The sequence below is a fragment of the Parasteatoda tepidariorum genome, chromosome 3, assembly GCF_982258835.1.
Source record: "Parasteatoda tepidariorum strain Cologne lab strain chromosome 3, Ptep-v5.0, whole genome shotgun sequence".
NCBI classification, from domain to species: Eukaryota; Metazoa; Arthropoda; class Arachnida; order Araneae; family Theridiidae; genus Parasteatoda; species Parasteatoda tepidariorum.
The window spans coordinates 63,198,932-63,225,311 of record NC_141757.1 but is presented as its reverse complement, the minus strand read 5'-3'; the positions used below and the strand labels follow the sequence as shown (position 1 = coordinate 63,225,311).

The following is a 26,380-nucleotide window of genomic DNA, read 5'->3' as shown; positions in this document are numbered from 1 at the left end:
CTTTGTATAGAAATGTGAGGTGTGAATTTTTGTGTCCAACACAAGCAGTTATAATGTAAATTTAAATATGCAAGATAATCGGTGCATTTTTATGAAAAAATAGCGGTCTCTCTCTCTCTCTCTCTCTCTCTTTATATATATATATATATATATATATATATATATATATATATATATATATTTGCTTTTTTCAGAAGTATTAGAGTCTCCCACATTGTATCGCAGAGGAGGATCACTCATTAAAGCCAAAATGCTATATGAAACTTGCATGAACAGCGGTAAGTAATACTTAAAAGTTTTCAATCACTCTTTCGATCAAAAACATCTAACATTCTTTACAATACAAGAAAATGTAATTTTTATAGTATAAGAAAATTTAATTCTTATAGTATTGAAAAAAAAAAAAAGAAAAGTGAACCATCATACATGTTGTTAAATATAATAACAAAATATTACCACGCGTTGGCCAGAGTTTTTATCTGGTGTTTTTGTTTTTGAATCTCTAATTTCAGACGAATATTTAACACTAACCATAATGCTAAAAAAAATCAAAATTGATTTCAAAGGTCCCAATTTTTATTTTGTCATAAAAACAGTTTAAATAATTTTCATTTACTTTTATCAAAATGTTTCTAAAATACCGCTTCAGGCAAATTTCGGAAGCTGTTTTGATTCAAGTATTTGAAAGAAAATGTTTTTCTTTTCTCCAGATACTTTGGAAGACGATTCAGTCCAGGTTCTTAGGTTTTTCTTGTCCGAAAGAGGTGTTGGTCATTGGCCAGTGCTGGATGCGGACTGGATATCAAGTGACATGAATTTGGAATGGAGACTAGCTATGCTATTTGTCCATCATTCTCCTGTCTTCTTCCATATGTATGCAGACGCTCCCCTCTTTTCTCCAGAGTACATTTTGAATGTAAGACGCTTTCATCTAATTTAATAATTTCTGTAGTTGTAGCCGAAACAACTTTCTATTTTAAATCACTTCTTATCTTATATATTTATCACTTTTTAAGTTGAACCATTAATGTAATAACTAATTACTATTTTCATGCACAGGATTTAAAATTGTTCATCTGAAAAGGTAAAAGGTAATAAATACAGACATTTATCATATAATAAATACTGCATTGTGCAAATAATTTCAAGATGCTTGTAGTACTATGGTTGTTTAAGGTATTCATGGAATATTGCTTATATAATTTGTTTAGAAGTTTCTCATTAAAGATATATTGCATTAAATTGCACATATTTCTTTTTTTTTCAAAAAAAGTATGCCTTTTCTGCATTGTTCATACCAACCAACATTGGAAGAACAGAAATAATCTTATGCAGCATGTTTAGACAAGTTTTTTCATTTAACTTTGTTAAATAAAAATTATCTAAAATACTTCGATCAATGAGTTATTTATTTAAAATTATTGTTCCTTACTAACTTTTTAATATTTTGGAATCTTTTACTTTTACCCTAATATTTCTATAGCCACTGTCCACTTTATGGAACTTTTTAGGCTTTGTTTTGACGTAAGTTCAGTTTAATTTAAACAACAGTTTTGATTCTTAGGAAATTTACAAAAATTAGTAAAAACATTTTTATTTAATACAGCACATATTGAGCAAATCCTTAGATATTTTAATATTTAAAGATCATTTATGTACACACCTTTTATCACATATTAGTACATTTTTAAGCACACACGAATTCAATATAAAATTTCAATACAAATCATATTTAAGGTGATGATAATGATCTAGAATGATGAATTTTATAAAATATGTCTGCATTGAGGTTTACAACTGCATTAGGCTTAGGTTTTTAGCTTAGAAACTGGCATTAGGTTTTGAGTACTGAAATCTATTTATTTATTCAATTATCTGATATTTATTTGCAAAGAGATTTCAAATTGGGGATAAAACCTTCATCTGTGCTCTAAATGACCTTCAGTCAAAATATACAAAAATATTTTATTTTTAAGGAAAATTTTACACAATTTTTATATTTTTCATAAAAAAAGCAACAGCATAATTAGAAAAGTTATAAGCTGTTTTTTTGTTGCTATATTTGGTATACTACGAATACTTGATATACTTAGAGTAATTGTTATAATAGGTTACATAATGCACTAGGTTGTTCCAAACATTGCAATATATTTGATATTAATTAGCACCAAGTAAGTTTTCTATCTTTTTAGGTCTACCCAGCTTCTTCTCCTCTGGGTGCAAAAGAAGTTGCTGGTGCCGATAGAGAGAGGATATTTGAAGCGTATCACAAATTACTCATCGAGACTTTGAGACTTCTAGGTGTGGCAGAAGTACGCGTGCAAGCTGATTCTTTCGACATCATCGGGTTTGAGCTTCAGTTCTCCATGATCACAAATGTACGGAAAGCTTTCTTTATGCCTCCCTAAACCAGTGGTTCCCAAACGGTGTTCCGTGGTACCCTGGGGATCCCTTAATTTTTTTAAATCAGTAATGATTTTTGGAACTTGTAATTAGATTTAAATCAGAACAATAAATTATAATTCCTTAGATAAGTGGATTATTTTTGTGAAATTATTTAAGGAAAATGCCAGTAAAAAATGAAATGACAAAATTTATGAAAAAAATTGCATCAGTATTTCACGTCGCTTCAATATTAATTGATCAAAATCAAAAATAGCTAATTATGTTTCTCAGATAACTATTCTCAATGTTTATAAGAGTTATTTTTAGAAAACTATAGTTCAGCTCATTTTATTCATTTCCCGGGAATTATTGCACCAAAAACAATCTCAGAACAAGAGTAAATACTGCTCAAACCCAAACCCTTCGAATTCAACTGATAATTGTTTTTGTTTGAACTATTACTGAAAAAATTTCATTCTTCACTATAAATATTATCAAAAGAATCAGTAGTCCTTCTTTGAATATATTCACGGCTGCTAATAAATTTTATTTTTTCACAATTGGGATTCCGACAAAAGAGACTTGATCATTTAGGGTTCCGTATCCGTACAAAATCGGAAAAATCAGCTGCCCTACACAATTGAAAATTTTGGAGCTTGTTGTTGAACTTAGCAAAACCATATTGAACTTTAGTGCAACTATTTTGACCCATATGGTTGCGCAAGACGTTCTTCCGAACCTTGATTATATGATACTAAGATACAACTTGAACAGAAACACAGTTTAGTTCAAATATTTAACAACTTATTGCACAGTCATTGCAGAGTTGTACTATAATTTGACCCTAAACCGATTTTTCTCAAAGTTTAAAACTTTTTTAAAATTCATAGCTCTTTTTATGTCTGATTGGCACATAAGGCATTGAGTCTTGATCATCGACCTCTATGGTCTAAAGCTGCCTTTTTTTTGACAAATTCAGGTTTGACCATCCAAATGCATATCGCTCTTCTTTTGTCATTCTTTGCCATGTAATTTCGGGTTTATCTTCCCTCTAGCGTCCAGGTAAGAGCTACTGGAGTTCAGTGGTTGGCAATCTTAAAGAATGCCTAATCTAAGTCCGCCTCTTAACTTGTTGACTTAACTTTTTTTAAAGTTCCACATTAAAATATTTATCTCCGGAAAAACTAACTCGAGATATATTTTAATGTTAAATTCCTTTAGCATACAAAGCGGACATGTCTGTCATTAATATAAATTTTCTTCTCAATGTTCAGATTTGAATTCTAACGCTAAATTTATATTATCTTTTCTTAAAGTAATGTGTGATTGCCAAACAAATAGTTCTAAAACTTAAACAATCATCACAAGGGTGCTTGGATCTTAGTTCAGATACAAGTACCTGACAAAAGAAAATGTTTAATAAATTTCCACTATTAGAGACTTTGTTTTGAAAATTAAATTCAGATTAGGTTTAAAATTTGCATCAATTTTGTATTGAGGTTAATTAGTCATAAGTTGGATAAACATTAAGTATTTTTCGCAATTTATGTAAAAATGAAAAAAAAAAGAAAAATTTAATCACTAATTTAATTTTTCCTCTTTCTCTTTAAAAGAAATAACGAAAAAAATTGTTTTCTTTTTTTCCGTAATTTTCTTACATGAACTTTGTCAACTATTTAACTTTATTTAAGAGAAATATTTTTGTTTTGATTTATTAATAGCATTATTTACTTATTTTATTATATTGCATTTATTATATTGCATTTATTATATTGCATTTATTATATTGCATTTAAAAACTTACTTTAATTTCAGATTTCCCAACAATGTCTTGCTCAAAGCTCAAAAGAGTTAAACGGATCTATCGATGATTCTAAACTTTACAATATTACAGTTGATGACTTAGAATACTACATTCCACAGGTCAGTTGTTTATGTTATTAGTCCGACATTAGACAATTTTTAAAAGTTAAATCCATTAAAGGTGTTGTTTTAATATTAATCAATTGATGCAAATTTGGACTTTTTTGCTTTGTTTATCTTGAAATACAAGTTAAATTCTCAGGATGTCTAATGTATGAAAGTAACTTGAGATTTTTGCTTTCCATTTTTCAATAAATATAATTTTTAGTTTATAATTATACTTCATTTTAAGTACCTCAAAAAGTGTAATTTCTTAATATGGAAGCTAGTTTTGTAAGAAAATTAGGATTTTAATGGAAAAAAATGTTGTCATAAAAAGTACAGATTTGTGAACTGTAGTATTTTATCATCCACAAATAATTTTAAGAAAAACCGATTGCGGATAAAATAGAATAATATACAAAACTTTCATGAAACAGCTATTATCTGTGCAAGTAAAATATGACTTTAACTAAAAGTTATTTTTATTGTATTCTTTGACATAATATAATTTTTGACAAATATTTATTAAAATATGATGACACCATTTTGGGAGGTAGAATGCATCAGATATTTGAATCGAATCTTGTTTGGCTTTAAGCTGCATATTGCTGCTTTAATGTTATAAACTTAAATTGTCCCTAATCTTTAGTTGCTCTAATGTTCGATTACAAAAATTGAAATCAATCTTGAATGTCATTTCAGATTAAATGGAGCCGATTGATGACGTACGTGTTTAGAAATTTGGGACTTCCAATCGACACTTCCAATCTCTTTGTGATGGTTCATTGCAAGGAATATTTCAGACATCTTGGAACTTTGCTATCGAATACTCCTCCAAGGTCCTTATACAAAGTACATTCTTCTTTCATTGCAATTCCAAAAACTATAGTAGTAAAGTATGAATTTAAATTATTGTGAAAATCCATCTGTTTTTTAATATTGTATTTTAAATATTTTTCTGAAATTGGAAAAAATCAAAACAAATTAGCTATTTTTTAAAAAAAATTGCCAGAACAAGTGATTGAAAATTTTTTTAAATTTTAAACAAAATTTCGTAAAATATTTTTATTTTTTTAAAAAAATTAAGAAAAAAAAATCTTGTTTTACTTACTAAAGTGACTTGGGGCTCATGTAATGTCAAAAATTAATGCAGCATGCGACTCTTTTCTAGTGCATCAGGTTTACGTTTGAAATGCTATGATAATCTTTGAAGTAGGTTTAACAGTTTTGTAGATATAACAATTTAAGAAACAATTGAAAGAAATCATGTAAATTTAATAATAGTTTTTGCACTTAAATTCAAATTTCGTGGAAGTCTACTAAATGAAATTATTGATGCATAGAAATCCAAAATTTATATTAAAATCGTATAAAAATCAGAGTATATTAGTGATAAGAATTTCAGGCTGTATCTATCTTTGTTTAACTTATCATTAATACGTTTTCATGAATGGCCTTGAAAAGTGCTCCTTTCCAATTTCTTCTAATCCGGCGATAAATACAATTTAGACGCTTAGAATAAAAATGATAGATCCCAACCCAATACTTTTTTGAGAAAAAAATAATTACTTGTTTCTGAAATAAATTCATTTTTCAATTCAAACAGAATTTAAATGTGAAATATGGGCTGTAAAAATTCCAGATCAAATTACGGTATAAAGTACGGGAACTTTAACTTAAAATTGGTATAAAGTATCCATAGAATCCCTTTTTACCATAAAATATTATACCATAATTTTATAGTAATATTTATTTGAATAGAATGATTCAATTATTTTACTGTAAAAATTTCTGTTTATAAAATTTTTTGTTCCGTAACATGTTTCAATAAAAATGGATTTTACGGTAAAAAGTATCGGCATACTGAGTGCTGGCCCTTTACCTTAGTTTGATGTAAGAGTTTTTACAGAGTGGGCTTTAATACTTCAGCAAATGAAATGTAGATGGGTGGAGTATACGGTCATACATTTATTTCAAAATTCGAGGTCAGTTGAGATTTGCCGTTTTTATTCTGAGAGTCTTACTTATCAAATAATAATAGTGTGTATGTCCTGCAACACTCAAAACATTACTTTTTTAAATGAGATATTAATTGATGGGGTTAGCTATAGTGAGCCAATTAAAATTTCAATTTAAATTTGAATGCTGTTAATGAAAATGAAAACATGTCAAGTCTTATAACTAACTTGTATATCTTTCGTCACATAAAAGAACTTTAGCTAACTACATGTCGTGGAAGTTTGTTTTAAGTTACATGTCTTTCATGAGCATGCCATTTCGTCAAATATTTCAAGATTACACTCTGCTGACGCCTGAGTTGAAGCACTCAAAACTGAAAACATACACCTCACGATGGAAAGGCTGTGTGAGTCTTGTTGGATCATGGTTTGGAAAGGCGATTTCAGCGTACTATGCAAAACAAGGATATCCTGTAGATGTAGAAAAGAAGGTAAATATTTCATCACATTTTTCTATTATTTTTTTAAGTCTTAGCATTTTTTTAAGTCTTAACATATATGCTTTCATCATGGTATGAATATATTCAATGTTTGAAGATATGCAATGTATGAATATATGCTATACATATATGCTATCATCAATGTACCGTATTCTAAATAATGCCAGACTTTGAGAACTATTATATGCTTTGCCAAGTCATTGAATAAAATGCATGAGCGTATTTTATTATTCTATAAAATTCCTAGGTAATGAGTGAATTACACTAAGGAACAAATTTTTTGTTTCATTTATGCAAATACTTGATATTGCCCAACTCGGATATGGGAATTTCAAATCTGAAATTAGTTTTGCCTCTAAAGCTACAGGTTTTTCTAAAAATGGCATTTTTAGTCTAATTTTTTGTCAAAATGTACAAGTTTAAAAAAGTTATGTATAACAGGGAGTCATAACTTTCTTAAACTTGTACATTACGTATCAAAGGGAGTTAAGGAACATCAACAGGATTAAAACTTCATATAAACCCATGCCTGGAAATGTTGTCACAGGTGCTAGAGGAAGGGATGCTTCTCTATCAAAGCAAAAGTGCACAAAGAAATAATTCATAATAGGGAATCGCACCTAGCTGCAAATGACCACTTTTTCGGACACGGGTTTCTATGCAATTTTATTCCTGATGATGTGCCCTGACTCCACTGGGGGTTCCGCGTTCGGCTGACCACCTGACCGGAACATATGCTCCTGCACCCCAGAGCCCAAGGTCAAGAAAACTGAGATGGGCACAGTCGGCCTTGGCCCTCTTAATTGGCTGTCGCGCCACTGAGTTAGTTTTTTAGTGCCCTGACTCCCCTAGATGTTTTTCGCAATATATATCCATCCCCCCTTTTATATGTAACATTTTTAAACCCTTACATTTAGACAAAAATAGACTAAAAATATAATTACATAAAAAAAGCTCCGAATGTAGGGACGAGAAACTTAACTGGTTGAACAAACCGTCCAAAATACTTTTTTAGGATAAAAATTAGATGATCTGGTCTATGATCTATTACAATTTAAAGACAATTAATAAATTTTAATCAATGACACTAATATGATTTGATGCATTGTCATCTCGATTCAATAAACTTTAAAAACAAAATACACTTTGAAATGCATATTTTTTGTTGTTTAAAACGCATTTTTTTTTTGTTTAAAACGTGTAGCCATTTGCATGGTAGTCATCCTACCATACTTTAATGCGATTTTTGTTACTTTAAGGCAAAACAAATCGTTGCATCTCTTAAGGAAACTTTCATCGACATAGTTAGCAACACTGCTTGGCTAGACGAGGAATCCCGAAACGTCACTATTGAAAAAGTGCGTATTAAATATATTTCATATTTTTACATACATTTTGTTGAAACTTACTTCATATTGTTAGGTTGTTGTCTATTTAGATTTTGGCGATGAAAACTGAAGTTGGATATCCTCGTCACATGCTCAATTCGGATTTTGTAGAGACTTTCTATGCAAAAGTAAGTAAACATTGTTCCTTCAATGGAGATTAGTTAAGACACTAGCATTATTTTTCAAAAAGATTTTAAATTTCACATAGTTTGAACATCTCTTTAAAATTATATTTATATTTTAAAGATTCATCGCAAGAATAGACCAAGCTACTTATCTTAGGCGAAAATCAGAAAAGTAATATTGAAAAACATTTTTCAATTTTTACATTCAAATTTACTGACCTCCCAACACGTTAAAGTGATATATACTAAGAAACAGTATAATATGCTTTTATTAATATTTTTCTGAGAATGCTATTTTTACAGCATTTTAACCTTTTGACTCAGAATTTTCATTAAACAAATTTTTCATATTTTTACAAAGAAGTCAAAAATACTATATTTAGCATTTCAGCTATTTATGGGTATGAAATAAAGCATGAAACACCGGTGTCTTTTTCTGGTTTGAAGGCAAAATCTCCCAAGCAATAATTTTTAAAATTTTCACTTAATTGCAGTTATTTATAGCTAAGAGAAACAGTTATTCACCGTTGAAATTTCTTTAATTCATGAAATAAATTATTTATAATTTTCTGAATATGAATGAAAAAAAAAATTCAAACCAAACAAAAATTCAATTAGATTTTTTAGTAACTATTAGACTATTTTTTTTTATTAAATACCAAAACATATTTTTACTTCTAATCAGAGCTTCAGAAAAGAAAAGCGACACCGGTGTTCCATCTACGTCAAAGCATTAAAATATCAGATTTCTTGTGTATATTTCAGTTGGAACTATCAACGGACAGTCTGTTAAAAAATATGTTGAAAATGAGCCGATTTTTAGTATACAACGAACTGCAAAAATTAAACAGACCAGTTGAAGATAACCCACCTACGGTGGATAGGTATGCAATGCTTTACTACTTTTTAATGTTATTCAGGACATTATTTTTTAATAGATTTTAAAACAGTTTTAAATAGATCATAAAATGACATTTAATAGGTTTTTCAGACGTTGTTATTCTTACATTAAGTATAAAGTATTTAAATTCGAAAAGCGTCACCCGATAGATTTATAAGAATTTATAGAAGAACCAATGTATGATATTTTTAAGTGTTATTTAACATAAAATGTTTTTGTAATTTTGGATTTTTTAAGTAATATAAGCTGCTTAATTATTATGTAAGTATTTTAATTTTTATGAAGTAAGCATAAATACCATTTTATCGTTTTTAAACTTTATTAGATTTCTTAAACATTATATTTTTGAATCCTCATCAATTTTCTTGTTAAAAAGTCATTAAAAATATTTAAGGACGGAAAAAAGTAATTTGAATTTTGTAAAAAATTTGCACAAGTACTTTTAATATTTTTAAAAATTCACAGATCGTATTGAATATTTATTGAAAATAAATATAAGTTTAGATATTATAATTTTTATCATTGCCGCTAAAACCTTAAATAAGCAGTAATACAGTCAGGAAATCTCAGAATGCGCCTGTGGTTTCGTAGTTTAGCTCATGATTAGTGGTTTAGACCTTAATCACCAGCGTAGGATATTTCAGAAGAGCTTCTACATACCCTGAGAAAAAAGTATGGTTAAAACTACCAGAATATAGTAAAACTTACCATATATTTGTCTCTATAGATACACAAACAAGCTCGGTAATTATTATAGTAGCTCTTTGGTAATGATTTTGATAAATTTAACAATAAAATGTGGTTTTATAAATTGTGATAAAAATAGGAAATTGCTGCGAAATTCGTAAATTTTATCATGATATCTTAGAGCTTGGTCTGAAAACTATTTATTCGGTTAAATTTATTTTCAGTTTTTTTAAATTTTTTTCCTAATTGTGTGGTAATGAAAATAATAATTTTGAAAACCGGACTGTCCGATAAATCATCACCATGCGAATGGAAAAAATACCAAATGTATGGTTTATGGGGCTTACATACCACATGCTTTAGTTTCAATAACCAGAATAAATTTTTTTAGCAGAAATGTCATCACTATACAGTATAGTAATTTTACCAAACTTTCTTTCTCTGTGTAAATAAAAAAAAGCTTATATAAGAAAAAATTATATTAAAAATATTGAAATAATTTAAAAACCGGAATAAGTCAAAACCGGAATAGCACAAACCTTCTAATCGCATGAGTTAAAATAGCTTGCTCGTGGCAGAAAATGCTGTCAGTTCATGAAATATACACCGTAAAAATTTCTTGACAAAATTACGGTAAAAGTACTTTATACCATAAAATCCATTCTTACTGGAAAATGTTACGGAAGAAAAAAACAGATATACAGTAATTTTTTCAGTGGTAACTACCGTATAATCACTGAATGATTCTAATTAAATAAATATTTCTGTAAACTTTATGGTGTAATGTTTTATGGTAAAAATGGATTTCACGATAAAATGGATTATATGAATAATGCATCTGAAGTGCGGATATTTTATACCGTAATTTCATCCGGAATTTTTAAGAGTGTGGGGGAAGTGGAGAACTTAGTAAAATTATTTATGTAAACAATAAATTCTTCCATATCATAATGATTTAATTTTAATTTTTTGATTTATCAGTGTGTACAAAGGTCCACTTCAAGGAAATGCTCATTACTTTGCTACTAAAAATGCATTAGGTAAGCAAGTAAACTTAATTAAAGGACATTATACTTTGATTTTGTTTTAAATAAAACAACGATGTAATTCTTATTACTAATTTGTTTTATTTCTTTGTTCGAAAGTTGTCCCAATGGGAATCATAAGACCGCCAATTCTAGATATAGAAAACCCAGAGTAAGTAATAATCTATTTTTTTAAATTTTATTTTAATATGTGTATAAAGAATCAAATTAATTTTACTTTATGAGTATTTGCATGCTTTTAATACTCGAGTGGAAATTAATAAGTATATTATTTTATTTTTATATAAGTTGATGTAGATTAATCCTTTTCACAGATACTTGAATTATGGTAGACTTGGTAATGAAATTGCTCATGAAATGGCTCATGCGTTTGACAATATTGGTAAGAATTAGATATAATTTTTCATTGAATTCAAATTTACCCTCAAAGAAACTTACTTTCATCATATTTTACTCAATTCAATACTAAGGTGTAAGTTTTCTTCTTCTATCTATACATATATAGAAACTGTGGGCGTATACCGGATAGCGAGTATACCGTCATCTCTAAAAATACGACATTCAACATGAATCTAAATGAGTACAATTACATACAAATGACAAAGTCCGATGTTTGATTTTTGTATTTTTAATACAGAGACATTTAACGAATGGAATTTTTTCATTGGCTTAGCGGAAGCCATTGTTTTTTAAAACAAGGGTGGATCCCAAAATAGTCAACCGCGTGGCGAGCCAAACTAGGTTTCTGAAAGGTATGGGGAGATACGTTGTTGTTGCAATATAAGTAATTTTCTTTATTTTAGTTAATTAAAAATATTTTAATAAATTTGTAATAATTTAAGTCGTTTTTCTTTAATAATAAAAAAACCACGTTGATCCAAGTAATAATCGCCAACTTGGCGAGAGTTAAAAAAATCGCCAAGGGTTTGGCTATTCTAGGATTTTACTAAAATAATAATCGACGACCAAAATAAATAACAACTCGTGGGGGCAGATTTCATATATTCCTGAGATGGTAACAGCAAATAGCTTTCTTCCAACAGAAGGTACTACATAGAAAAAGAAAGTAAAATCATATAAGTTCAAAATATAAGTTTAATGGAAAGATTTTCTTTACAGTTTCTGTTAATATTCAATTAGTGTAATAAGTTAAAAATTAAAATATACAAAAATTTTTTTCTCCACTGTAGGAAGCATCGTTAACCAATCTTAAAACAAAAGACGCTTCAGCTTTTTTTTAAAAAAGAATGTTTGAATACCTGTGCAAAAGTTTAACATGCATAGGTTCATTTCGTAGTTCTTTTACTTTGAAGGTAGGATAATCACATAATTATGTGTCGATCCACTATTTCTTAGTAAATCACCTCATTCAAAAATATGGACTGTTATAACAAGGCATATGGTCTGTATAATAACGTAGTATTAGCAAACAAAGAATTGTATAAAAATTAAAAAAAAAATAATGTCTCATTTTTGTGTATTGCTGAATAAAAACCATGTTACATAATATTTTTAAAAAATTGTTGATTGTTAAAACAAATAGTGAGATTAATATTATACGGAATAGTTTTTAGTAAATGTTTCAGATGGTAAGCAATGTATTTTTTTTTCTTTTTTTGTCTATGAATGCTCGTTGGTGGATTTATTTCATATCATGTGTTAATGTTTTTGCATTAGGTCTCCAGTATGACAAAAATGGAAAAGAAAGCGATTGGTGGAGTGAAGAGATGAAAAACAAATTTTGGATGAAAGCCAAATGTTTTGTTGAGCAGTACAACAGATATGTTATTGATGCTGCGACAGAAAAAAATGTAAGTGCTACCACACCTTTAAATATTATAGAAAAATAACTTTTTATTTATAAAATAATACTTACAGTATATTTAATTTAGACTTCTTTGTATTTAGAGTATTTTATATTTATAGTATGTACAGAATTATGAATATAATACTTAATTATTAATATAGTTTTCAGTCTTTACTAAGTTTTATTTTCCGAAAGACGACGCGGAATGACAGGTTTCATTCGATTCTGTTTAGAGAATTGCAGTCTTACAAAAAGGGTTAATTTAAATGTTTTTTTTTTTAATTTCCAATGAGCTGCACAATCGGTCTTGCCGATGAGCAGACCTAGTGCGTTCTCCAGAGGTGGTATCCACTCTTTCAGGACCACCACAATGGGTGAAATACCGTTGGTCATGTTAATTTGGACGTCTAGTTTCTGCCACAATAGATGACAGCACCGAGACTCTATTTGGATGCTAAATTGCACTAGGAATTTAATTTTGCCGGAAACGCCAAGAGCCAATAAGGCACTCCAGGGATCTTTTACATGCCGCATAATCATACGACATGGCCGCTGAGGATTTTCTGCAACCCGAAAATCCAGTGCCTGGGCCGGGGATCGAACCCGCAGACTTGGGCTCAGATGGCCGACGACAAACCAACTGCGCCACCCAGCCACTTAATTTAAATGTAAATATTAAAAAGAAAATGGCTTAAGTATGTGGATCAGAAAACAATCTTTTCAAAACTCCGATGACTGGGCAATTTAGAATTATCACAACCAATATATAGAATAATAAAAACTAATAATTACGCAAAATATATTAAATTAACTATCTTTTTCAGGTAGATGGCCAACGAACACTTCATGAAAATATAGCAGACATTACTGGTTTAAAAAAAGCATTCATGGTAAATAATTTATGTTATATTTAATTAAAACGGTTTTGATAATTATTGAAGAGTGCAAACCAATTGGACAAATTAGTTAAATTCTATTTTATTAGACCTAAACATGTTTAACAAACTACATAACACTGTCTGAGACAAATAGTTTAAGATTTGTTTCTTGGTGGCGCTGGGAGCATTATTCCAGTTGAACGCATGATGAATTCAACAAACTATTTATTAATGCATAGGCTTGTTTAATTTATTTAAGCGTTCGATTCAGATTTTATATGATTTAGCACCTTTTTGTAATTCAAAAATGGTGAAGACATATGTAATAACACATCAAAAGGATGTTTGATAAGCATGGAAATTCACTAGACAAGAAACCAATTGAGGGACAATTTGAAGAGGCGTTTTGAAAAGGTGAACTGTTCAAAACAAAATGCAATTGTTTAATAATGCTGTAATAGTCACGCGATTCAATATTATAAAATCAAAAAAGTGTGCACAAATCAAATGGAATCAATGTAAGAACATCTTCAAGTAACTAAAAAGGAGACCTACTGCATTTATCAATGTAAATCCGACTCCGTAGCCTTGCAATTTTGAACCCAATTCAGAAGAACTCCTGGACAGAAACAAAGGAACTCCTGCATCGGAGAAATTTGCCTTCGTGGAGCACTTTTTGATGGAACTAAACCGCATTTCCGTTATAAGGAGAGGAAAACCACAAAAACCTCCTACGGTTAGCCAAACGGCAAGGGGAATAGAACCCATGATTCATCTATCAATGAGGGTGTTCTTGTGCTCTTTGTCAGGTGACAACACAAGTTTCAATACTTTCCTGACCACTTCAAGAATAATTTACTGCCATTTTACTGCTAAGTAGACTCTATCGCCAATCAAAATTTTGAGTGCTTTCTGACTCGCAAGTATGATCAAATCTTAACTGGAGCTACATGTCTGCAGGCAATACAAGTTTTTATCTTTTCCTTCCTCTTCTTTCAGAAGTGATGTACATTAAATTTTAGTTATGACAAAAATATTATTTTTTTCATATTATCCACTAAATAGTTTTTTAATTTTTTAAAATTTATTTTGTAGTACATTAGCATTTATTTTCATTTATGGTGAGGCACATTTGTCTATTTAGATTTCGCATAAAACCTTTTTATTTATTAACAATTTTATGTTTCTTTATAAATTTTAAAAATATTTAATTTTTTTAACTAACCTTTACACAGTTAATTGCATTTTAGTCCTATCAAAGGTATGTTAAGCAATATGGAAAAGAACCAAAATTACCGGGAATGGAATTCACGAATCAACAACTCTTTTTCATCAGTTTTGCACAGGTAAGCAATTATAAGTGTGAAATAATATTACATTCCAAAATTAAATTAATTAATTAATTTATAAATCTATAGAATGTCTGCAATTTAAATTTATTAAAATTACATTACTTCAACACCTTGGCTTTACCAGAAAGTTAATGTATTTTTTTTATTGTCAGAATATTTTATCTATTTATTCTTTGTTCCGCATGTTTATACATTTTTTAAAAAAATGTTTATGTTTTTAGTGACATATAAAGTCTTAACTCTTATTTCAGAAATTGTGTACCTGAATGCTCACTTTAACCACTAAACGATGGTATTATTTTCAAGAAAACGGTCATAAAAGTGCCTATTTTTTCATTCAAGAAAATTATATAAAAAAGGCGCATGTACTACATGTATTCATTTTTGGAATTTTTTTTAGATATCCAGATGTACTCCTTTATGTCCATGTAACTCCGACTCCATAATGTGCAGAATATCAAAAAATATTTTTTCACAAAGCAGAAAGTCTTCACAAAGAGCACAAGTAGCTGAGTTAAGAGTACGAAATACATATCATAAACACATGTATTTGGATAGTGATGATAGTTAGTCTAAAATTAACTCTCTCTGGTTACTTTAAACATAGTCTGGTGCAGCCATCTAGTGTGCAAAATAGGAAATAAAAAAAATCGGAGCACAGATGGATCTATTTAAACCATTTTAGCGCATTACTTTTGAATGTTCTGTCCCGGAAATATCACGGACACGAGAAATATGCACCATAGGGTAGACGAAAGCTCACCGCGTGATTTTGACAGGATTGAGAGGGAAGGGGTTAAGTACTTTTTTTTACCGACCTAAGTACATTTTAATAAGTCATTTTTATATAGACATTTCTCACCATACTGCTAGGAACATTTTCATCTTTTGCAGTTAAATGATACTCATATATTTCGACACCATTAAAGTATAATTATCTGATAAAATTTAAATTTTTTTATCAGCTTTTTAATCGAATCTGTAATTTGGTTCAAATTACGGTAGTTTTTACTTAGAAAATTATCAAAATTGAATTAAATATTTTATTAAATTAAATAATTTATTTTAAATATTTATTTAAATCAAACTTTTCGACCTTGATTTATTATTCTCACTGGTTCAAGGAAATATATTGACATTTTCATCAAAATAATTTTTAGTTTATCTCACTTCATTTTAGTTACACTAAAAACAATTCCGGATCAAATTACGGTCTAAAGTACCGGCACTTTGGGTGCATCATCCGCAAATCCCAATCTACCATAAAGTCCACCTTTCCCGTAAAATATTGTACCTTAATTTTTACAGCAATATTTATTTAATTAGAATAATTCAGTGATTTTAGGGTAATTATTACTGTAAAAATTACGGTATGGCAGATTTCTTTCAGTAACATTACTGTAACAGTACCGGAACTTTGAGTGCCGGTACTTTCTTCCGGAATTTTTTTCGGAGTAATGTGTTAATATCTAATGTATTCATGTTTTTTATAGATGAAGTGTGAAGTTAGAAACAAGGAAGGTTTCCAAGAATATATCGGAGACTCTACATCAACACTTCTTCAGACGCCTTTGAAATACAGGTAAATTTCATTTGCTTCATAATATTTTTAAAATTACATTTTATTTATATATATATATATATATATATTGTCACGTAGAATAAATAGGACTTAGTCTATAAAGTACGAGAGCTTTATTCAACACCTACAAAGTAACGTGAACAAAGTAACTGGGGCCTCGGCTTGAGACACTCAGTCTTTTATAGGAATAATAACAGGAAGTGATAGGAACAGGAAATGATATGCTAGAACATTCTAGAAACTTCTAGAAGAAACATAAATAATAAATAAAAGCTTATTTTGGAGTTTTATATTTTCTTACAGTTCTGCGGATCGAACCCTGAATCTCAGTCTTTCCAGGACGACGACTCTGACCTCTCGGCCACACTGACACGTCATAGCATCCTCCTTGGAAAAAAAAACAGCGTCCACGCTGTTTCACTCGTTGACTGTTCTGGCACGTGATCGGGTGGTTGGTCCTCGGTACTCCAACTTACTCTCGTTCTTAGATTGTTTCTTTGTTTTGTAACTTCTCTGTCTTTCGGCATTTTCGGTTTCACATGGTTCTAATTGAAACGATGGGTCATAGTAAGGCTTCATGCGCACCACATTGACGGTGTCTGTAGTTTTGCGCCTTGTAGATGGAGTGACGTCTTCGACCTCGTAAGTAACATCAGATAACTTTCGCTTTATTTTGTAAGGTCCAAAATACTTCTTTAATAGTTTTTCGGACAACCCAACTTTTCGAATTGGTCTAAAAATCCAAACAAGTTCACCTGGTTCATAAGACATTGGTCGGTGTTTTGCATCGTATCGTTTCTTGTCTTTTTCTTGCGCATCAATGGTACGAAGGCGAGCAAGTTGTCTAGCTTCTTCTGCTTTGCAGACAAGATGCGCAGCATAATCAGTTTCAAATCCTGGTTGGTTAGGAAACATTGTGTCCAAAGTTGTTTCAGCTTCATAGCCGTGAAGAAGATAAAATGGTGTGAAGCCAGTAGTTTCTTGTTTAGCTGTGTTATAGGCGAAAGTGACGAAGGGTAAAATAGCATCCCAATCTTTCTGTTCAACGTCAACATACATAGACAGCATATCAGCTAACGTATTGTTAAATTTTTCCGTGAGGCCATTAGTCTGAGGATGGTAGGCTGTTGTAGTGCGATGATCCACGTCACAGAGTTTCAATAGCTCCGATACAACCCTCGAGAGAAACACAGATCCACGATCCGAGATGAGAACTCTTGGAGAACCATGTTTTAACAGAATGTCTTCAAGCAGGAATTTTGCTACCTCGGGAGCTTCGGCGTTGGGTAGAGCTTTCGTAGTGGCAAATCTAGTTAAATAGTCTGTACACACTACAATCCATTTATTTCCTAAAAGTGACTTAGGGAAGCGTCCCAACAAATCAATACCTATTCTATGAAAAGGGGCTTCCGCAGGAGGGATCGGCATCAAGCTTCCAGGCGGCCTTTGCGGCAGACGTTTACGTCGTTGACATTCCTTACAATGAGAAACGTACCGTCTAACACTTCGGTACAGTCTAGGCCAATAAAAGCGCTTTCTTATTCTATCCAATGTTTTGGCAAATCCCAAATGACCTGCTGTTGGCGCGTCGTGGAAGTGATGAAGAATTTCTAGGCGTAACTTAAAAGGAATAATCGGTAACCACTGTCTTCCGACAGATTCATAATTCCGCTTACAGAGTATACCATCCATAATTTTATAATTTGAATCATTACTTCGCTGCCTTATATTCGTCTTCAAAGTTGTTATCTCCTGGTCTCTGTCCTGCTCTTCCGCTAGATTTGTGATGGTAGTTATGCTCTTTTCAGGATCATTTTCAGTAGCTGGTAGTGGATGTCGTGATAGGCAATCAGCATCTTTATGTCTACGACCGGACTTATAAACAATAGTTACATCGAATTCCTGTAGTCTGAGAGCCCACCGAGCTAACCTACCAGAAGGATCTTTCAAACCTGCAAGCCAGCATAAAGAATGATGATCTGTTATAATGGTGAACGGTCTTCCAAAAAGATAAGGACGAAATTTACTGATGGACCAGATAGCAGCAAGACATTCACGTTCCGTTGTCGAGTAATTTGTTTCAGCCTTGGTCAGTACTCTAGAGGCATATGCAATTACAGTCTCTTTTCCCTTCTGAGTTTGAACTAACACTGATCCAATGCCATAGCCACTGGAATCAGTGTGTAACTCTGTGGGGGCATCATGATCGAATATACCCAATACTGGTTCGGTGGTTAGAGCGGCCTTCAAAATTTCAAACGAGTAGCGCTGTTCTTCTGACCACATGAACTTCTCATCGTTTTTTAACAGTTTCTGCAGAGGATACGCTTTGGTACAAAAGTCTTTTATAAACCTACGATAGTAGGAACAAAGTCCGAGGAAACTTTTGATGTCTGAAATTGAAGTAGGTACAGGATAATTAGCAATAGCCATGACTTTATCTGGATCTGGCTCTACTCCTTCTGTACTAACGACATGACCAAGTACCTTGAGTTTACTTGAGCCAAATAGACATTTCTTCGCATTGAGTTGTAATCCTGCTGTATCAAGACAATTTAAAACAATCTTCAGACGTCGCACGTGTTCGGCAAAAGTATCTGAGAATACTACAATGTCGTCAAGATAACACAGACAAACTTTCCACTTCAAATGCCGTAATAAATTATCCATCATTCTTTCAAAGGTGGCGGGAGCATTACAAAGTCCAAACGGCATGACCTTAAATTCATATAGGCCGTCAGAGGTTACAAAAGCAGTTTTTTCACGATCAGCTTCATCGACTTCTACTTGCCAATATCCAGAAAATAAATCCATAGACGAGAAGTAATTTGCGTTCTTTAAGCAATCCAGAATATCGTCTACCCTGGGTAACGGGTATACATCCTTTTTGGTCACTTTATTCAATCTCCGGTAGTCGATACAGAAACGCCAACTTCCATCTTTTTTCTTGACAAGAACTACAGGAGAAGACCATGGACTTTGAGATTCCTGAATTATGTCTCGAGTAAGCATTTTGTCTACCTCGTCTTGTATAATACGCCGCTCAGCAACTGAAACTCTATATGGTCTTTGGCTCATAGGCTGATGATCTCCTGTATTTATGCGATGTTTCACGACATTTTCGGATCGATTTTTCTTCGGTAGAAAAACGTTTTTGAATTCCATTAACACATTATTCAAGCTAGTTCTTTGTTCAGTTGATAGGCCTGGGGCGAGCATACTATTGAAATTTACTTCAGGTCGTAATCCTTTGTCTGTTGATTCAGCTTCATTTTCGGAGACAAAACTGCAAAGATTGTGTTCTTCAATTTCTTCTGCATGCCCAATGCATATATCCTTGGGAAGACAAGTAGAATGATTAGAGAAATTAGAAACCCATACGTGGAGTCCATCTTTATCCTTCTGTATAATAGACGATGGGAACACTATATTTCGTTGCAGTGTTAGAAATCTACCGCATTGAACCAATAAACCTTTGCTTTCTTTGCACCCACTTGTTGTTTCCACTTTAATTCTTTTTATGGTCATAGGAGGAATATCACAATCCTCTACAACACAAAGTCGGCTTTGTTGGAGTTCCTTATGTGCTATTTCGTCCCAAGTATCTTCCAGCACCAGTTCCTTGCGGCCACAGTCAATTATAGCCTGTGAGGCGTGTAAGAAGTCCCAACCCAAAATTACATCATGGCTACATTTTTCCAGTACAATGAATTCATACGGCTGCGTTCGGTTGCTGACTGTCAATCTTATGGTACAACGTCCAATCGGGTTAACGTATTTTCCATCGGCTACTTTTATGAATAAACTAGACTTATCGGTCAGCATGGTTTTTCTTAATACAGTTTTTCGAAAATTGTCAGAAATGACAGAAAAAGATGCTCCAGAATCAATAAGAGCTGTCACTGGTTTATTTTCCATAATTATTTCGAGTTTATTGTCCTTCATCTGGGCCACTGTTGGAGGTTTTTCTTCCTTAGCGACCTTACCTCCGAAGAAGGGCGCTTCTTCTAGTTTTCCATTGAACGCCTAGATGGGGAGCGACTAGAACGCCTGTATGGAGAGGGTGATCTATTTCTACGCCTATATGGGGATGGTGATCGTCTTCGTTCTTCAAATTGTGGCGACGAACTCCTAAGTTGACTACTGGGACCAGCACCTTCGTCTGAAATGATCGTCTCTCTTTGTCGTGGGTTATAGTCTTGAAATGTCTGCCTTTCACGGCAGTGTCGGTACACATGACCTGGACGACCACAGTGATAGCACACTGGCCTGTTATCCTCTGTTCTCCAGATATCGGTTTTGCGACGGTTTAATTGAGGACGGCGTGGCTCATAAGTTTGCCGAGAAGGAGCAACTGGAGTTCTAGATGGCTGGCGGCGTAGTGTTTCTGAGTATGAAACAGGTATCGTTGGTTTAAAACTATTCAAATCTTTGTTTCGGTTGAAGTTTGTTTCGGCCAAGGGTGCTAAGGTCTTCACAACTTCATGTCGTATAACTTCTTCTAAACTGTCAATTGTTGGTTCAGGAGTTGGAACAGTAACAGGAAATAGTCGGGCGATTTCTTCTTGAACCACTTGGTGTATCATTGACAATAGGTCAAAATTGTCGTCGAGAGATGCAACGGAAACGGCATTTGGTAATCTTTCAAATTTCCTTCGATTAATGCGTCGCTGTTGCCACGAGTCGACATGTTGACAGCATTCGATGAAGGCTGTAGTCGTGGTTACTCCTTTTGTCAGTAGAACTTGATAAACATTTTCCGCGATGCCCTTCATAAGATGAGAAACCTTGTCTGCTTCACTCATGCTAGGGTTGATACGATGGCATAATCCCAGTACTGCTTGTATGTATGAAAGACTTGTTTCTCCTGGTAGTTGAGCTCTGGTTTTCAATTCTTCTTCTGCACGATGTACTGATTGCAGACTATCAGAGAATGTTCCTTTCAAGCTAGTTTGAAATACTTCCCATGATGTTAAGCTGCCTTCATTATTTTCAAACCACTGTTTGGCTGTTCCACTTAGAAAAAAGTACGCATTTGCAAGACATGTTCCGTCGTCCCAATTGTTATATTTAGCGACACGATCATATTCTTTTAACCAAGCTCCAGGATCTTGGTTGGATTCTCCAGAGAACGAAGATGGATTACGAATGTGCTGAATAATCGGAGTAGTGATAGGTGTTTCGGCCATTTTTGGATATTCTGGCTCCAATCCTCTTAAGCGGCGACTCCTTCTCAAATCACCGGCCAGAGCTGCTTCGAGTACCCGGCGCCTCCACCAAATGTCACGTAGAATAAATAGGACTTATAAGTAGAATAAATAGACTCTATAAAGTACGAGAGCTTTATTCAACACCTACAAAGTAACGTGAACAAAGTAACTGGGGCCTCGGCTTGAGACACTCAGTCTTTTATAGGAATAATAACAGGAAGTGATAGGAACAGGAAATGATATGCTAGAACATTCTAGAAACTTCTAGAAGAAACATAAATAATAAATAAAAGCTTATTTTGGAGTTTTATATTTTCTTACAGTTCTGCGGATCGAACCCTGAATCTCAGTCTTTCCAGGACGACGACTCTGACCTCTCGGCCACACTGACACGTCAATATATATATATATATATATATATATATATATATATATATATATATATATATATATATATATATATATATATATATATATATATATATATATATATATATATATATATATATATATATATATATATATATATATATATATATATATATATATATATATATATATATATATATATATATATATATATATATATATATATATATATATATATATATATATATATATATATATATATATATATATATATATATATATATATATATCTTTTCATCAATTGAAATTTCCTTTGATGCATAAAAGTCAAGATTCAAACTTTTCTAAACTCATACTCTAATATTCTGAAAAACATAAACATAGACTTTAATTACACTTTCAGAAACTAACACATTAAATAAAAGAAATATCATCAAAATGTCAATGAAACGTAAGAATAAGTTTTCAGTGCATAATGATCTGTAACATTAGATACATAAAAAATGCGTACATACATAAAATTTGAATCTAAATAGCATTAGTTTTATTTAAACTAATATTAAAAATTCGTATTTACACCGAGAATAAAAGTATGATCAAAACTACTAGAATGTGTAAAAATTTACTTTGTTTCTGGCTCTATGGGAACACCAAAAAACTCGGTGAATTTTGCATAATTACTATAAGCCTTGATTTCGGTATTCAAAAACCAAAAGTCATAATTTTGAAAACCGGAATATCCGGTAAACCACAACAATATAAAGGGAAAATTTTACAAATTAATGGCTTATATACTGTAGATATAGGTTTTATTAACCAGAATTACGGGTTTTTTATACCAGAAATGTCATTACCATATAACATTGGTAAATTTACCAGAATTTTTTTCTCCTTGTCCAATTGTGAATTTTGTCTACTTCCTTAAGTTTGAAGAATTCTCAAAAAAGCTTTATTTCAAAGCAATCAGGCAGACATTCATCCTAATTACAAAAAACTTTTATTGAGGGAAAGAATTTAAAATGATAGAGAAAAAAAAAAGCAAGACAAAAAACAATATTTCATACTATACAAGTTTTGATCAAATTTGTAAGCGAACAGGATGTTTTGTGAAAAAAAAATAGCAGACATAGATCTGCAAGTTTTTGAACTCAAATCTTTGTCAATAAAAACATTTCTTTATTATTATTATCATTTTGAGGAAAATTAATATTTTTAAAACAGAAAAAGTTATTATCTTGGTAGATTCAAAATAAAAGAAAGCATAAACTTTTTATATACTTTAGTTATACTGTTAGAATTTTTATTCCAAAATTATGGTAAAATAACCGACAGCAGTCTATCTATCCAACTAACCGTAAAGTTTACGGTAAAGAATATTTCTTGCTTTTGCAGTTTTGAAAACATTTGCAACTAGTATGGTGAAAAAAACCAAGAATACGAAATTATACGCTTTTTAACCATTTACCACAAGCATGGTTTTATATTGTAGTTATATTGTAGTTATATTGTGGTTTAGTTTCGCTTTATCAAGATTAAATATTGTGGTGTCAATGCTGGGGAATTTTTATCTCAATATTAGTGTTTTGATATCGGCGATATAACATCGATGATTTGCATTATCTTATCGATTACGATACCGATGTTTTGGGCCAGAACTAAGAACTGATTAAAAAGTAATGACGCTTGAATAGTTTAACTGCTCCTTGAATGCATGTTATTAATTCTATTTCGCTATCGGCATTTTGATATGATTGATCAATGTTTTGAAACATCACACAGGTAGAAATATCGATATTTTAAATATATACTCAGTTTCAAGGAACTAAGTCGCTTCATTACCCGGACCTAGTTGGTGCGGGGAAATTCTGGCTGTTTAACCGTATTAGTTGAAAGCAATTAACAGTTTGGATACCATCTTGTTTATGTTATTTGACTGTTTTGCTTGAATATAGTAAAATAACAATTAAACAAATTGTCATTTAACCATTTTTCCTGAAATATTTCCAACACTGTAGTACAAGATTTATAAGGATACAATTTGTTAATGCTTCTCTTTAACAAGATCCCTATCACCATTAATTTCATTTCAAATAATAGTATCTAATTTTAGTATTAAGCATATTTAGTTTGATTTCGCTGCTGTTTTATTTAGTGTTTTAATGTATTATTTTTATTCTTTATTACAGAGTTAACGGAGCTCTTGCAAACTCTGAGTTTTTTGCTGCTGTTTTTAAATGTCCATCAGGTAGTCCTATGAGCCAGGCAAAACGATGTTCCATATGGTGAATCAATGCTTCGCTTTTTAAATTATGTTTTTAGTCTTGTATAAACATTTCAAATTTGTCATGAAATGAATGTTGTCTCAATAAAGTATTATAATACTTATTTTTGTGATGTAATATTTCTAATTAGGTACCTTCAAAAATGTAATGAAACATATTATTAAAATCATTCAAATATTTCTCAGAAAGTTGCAGTTGAATTATATGTTAAGCGACTACATGTTGCAATTACTGATATTATTTGAATACATACGCACTTTTTCAATAGCAAATGAAATGTGTTAGATTGTAACCATTAAAATTTAACTTTATTGAAAAGGAACTTTTGCTTTATATATTTTTTTTTGCTTCTTGAATTCTGAGTGGAAACAATAAAAATAAGAAAATACAACGAAGCACTTGAATACGGTTAGAAAACTCTCGAAAAAAAAGAAAGATTTTTTTAAAAACTTTTTATGCTTTAATTTCAAACAAAAATTTCAAATAACCATTAATAAGATGGTATTCAAACTGTTAACTGAGAGAAAAAACCGTTTATTAACTGTTTTCACCTAATACGGTTAAACAACCCGATTTTTATCACACTAACAAGGCCCACCTAATGAAGCTACTTAGTTCCTTGCAAAAGGTGTATATTATAGCCGAGAAGGCTAATCTGCCACTCTCATGTTCGACCGAGCGGGGGTTTAAGTATCAGTGTTGAAAACACAATATTCCCTTTATTCCCTTCAACACATGTGAAGTTTCTAATGATCTATTGTGACCCTGGACTATTAGAATAAGATACTCTCATTCACGCATAGATGGCAGCCCCCATAGAACTGGCAAATTGTTTACAATGTCCAAATTAATTTTTTTTTTTGCGGTTTTAAAACCATGCTAGTTGTAAATGGTTAAAAATCGTATAGTTTTATATTCATGATTTTTAGCCATACTAGCTGTAAACGGACCAGTGTTAAAGCAAAAAAGTAACAGAAAAAAGTGTTCTTTATCATAAACTTTACGGTTAATTGGACGGTAGATGGCCGGTTATTTTGCCATAATTTTAGAAAGAAAATTCGAACTGTGCAGATTGAGTACCATGAAACTTGTTTTATTGCGCTCCGAGTGAATATATTTAGTTAGAATAATATGTTTCTATGGTTGTTACCGCAAGATTACCGTTGATATACACGTAAATAAATAAATGTTTATTGCCTATTACGTTTATACAACTGTAGTACTAAATTTTCTAATTTAAAATCTTGCTACTCTTTTTTCTCAAACTTAACTGTTTTTTAATGGCATATTGATGAAAAAATTACCATATTAATGTATAATAGAATAATAAAATAGTCTTTAAGGAAAATGAAATCTTTCTTGCATTATTTGTAGTGGTTAAATAACTCGATAGAGTATAATAACTGGGTATAGTAAAATATTGTTAGATTTGCATGCTTTGCTATTTTTCCTGTATATTAGATAATATTTAAAAATTAATAAAAATTTATTTAGTTGAAAAAATGTAAACCTGAGAGTGCAAATTAATTGTATTTTAATGTATGCAAAATTGTGGCTTGCAAAAATAATCGAAAAATTTATGGTACACAGCTTTTCCCTATTTAAAAAATTAATATTGCATTTAAAATAGTTTGCGATTTCTACAGTCAGGGCATTGTCAGGACATCTTTTTCCTTATATTTCCGAGAAAGAGTGAATTTTTAATTTCAAATCTTTTCAAAATAAATAATACGATTAAAGAACGTTCGCTCGAGAAAATAGTATACACTCAGTATACACAGAATTATACGCACCAGATAAACAGTTTAAATCATTTTTCAGATAACAACGTAATCATCTCCTTCCAAATATTCGACTTGTAGTTTTAGAACTTGAATTATAATACATTTTTAATGGTAAAATAATTAATTACAAAGCAAAAATTTTTTCTCAAACAAACAGTTACATTCCTGTTTAATTTAAAATGCAGAAATATTTTGAAAATTTAACCTAATTTTTTTTTCTT

General features: G+C 31.2%; 2 protein-coding genes across 2 annotated transcripts in view; one reads left to right on the top strand and one right to left on the bottom strand.

The window, feature by feature from the left end:
- Nucleotides 1-24,489, top strand: part of LOC107444875 (neprilysin-1) — a 31,338-nt gene extending 6,849 nt beyond the window's left edge. The window contains exons 5-21 of the mRNA XM_087158483.1: nt 195-278; nt 711-916; nt 2,193-2,378; nt 4,201-4,308; nt 4,993-5,129; nt 6,502-6,739; nt 8,008-8,106; nt 8,187-8,264; nt 9,027-9,145; nt 10,831-10,889; nt 10,995-11,046; nt 11,210-11,277; nt 12,573-12,706; nt 13,527-13,592; nt 14,831-14,926; nt 16,426-16,514; nt 24,280-24,489. Coding sequence (XP_087014609.1) covers nt 195-278; nt 711-916; nt 2,193-2,378; nt 4,201-4,308; nt 4,993-5,129; nt 6,502-6,739; nt 8,008-8,106; nt 8,187-8,264; nt 9,027-9,145; nt 10,831-10,889; nt 10,995-11,046; nt 11,210-11,277; nt 12,573-12,706; nt 13,527-13,592; nt 14,831-14,926; nt 16,426-16,514; nt 24,280-24,379 — 1,919 coding nt within the window. The 3' untranslated portion in view covers nt 24,380-24,489. The remainder of the gene's footprint in view (nt 1-194; nt 279-710; nt 917-2,192; nt 2,379-4,200; nt 4,309-4,992; nt 5,130-6,501; nt 6,740-8,007; nt 8,107-8,186; nt 8,265-9,026; nt 9,146-10,830; nt 10,890-10,994; nt 11,047-11,209; nt 11,278-12,572; nt 12,707-13,526; nt 13,593-14,830; nt 14,927-16,425; nt 16,515-24,279) is intronic.
- On the bottom strand, nt 19,471-22,115 carry LOC147813875 (uncharacterized). Its single transcript, XM_087159460.1, has one exon. The coding sequence runs from the start codon at nt 21,701-21,703 to the stop codon at nt 20,522-20,524; it is 1,182 nt and encodes a 393-aa protein (XP_087015586.1). The 5' UTR covers nt 21,704-22,115; the 3' UTR covers nt 19,471-20,521.
- Nucleotides 24,490-26,380: the final 1,891 nt, after the last annotated feature.

Coding starts and splice junctions, on each gene's coding strand:
- LOC147813875 (XM_087159460.1), bottom strand. CDS start 21,703: ATGGCCGAAACACCTATCACTACTCCGATTATTCAGCACATTCGTAAT.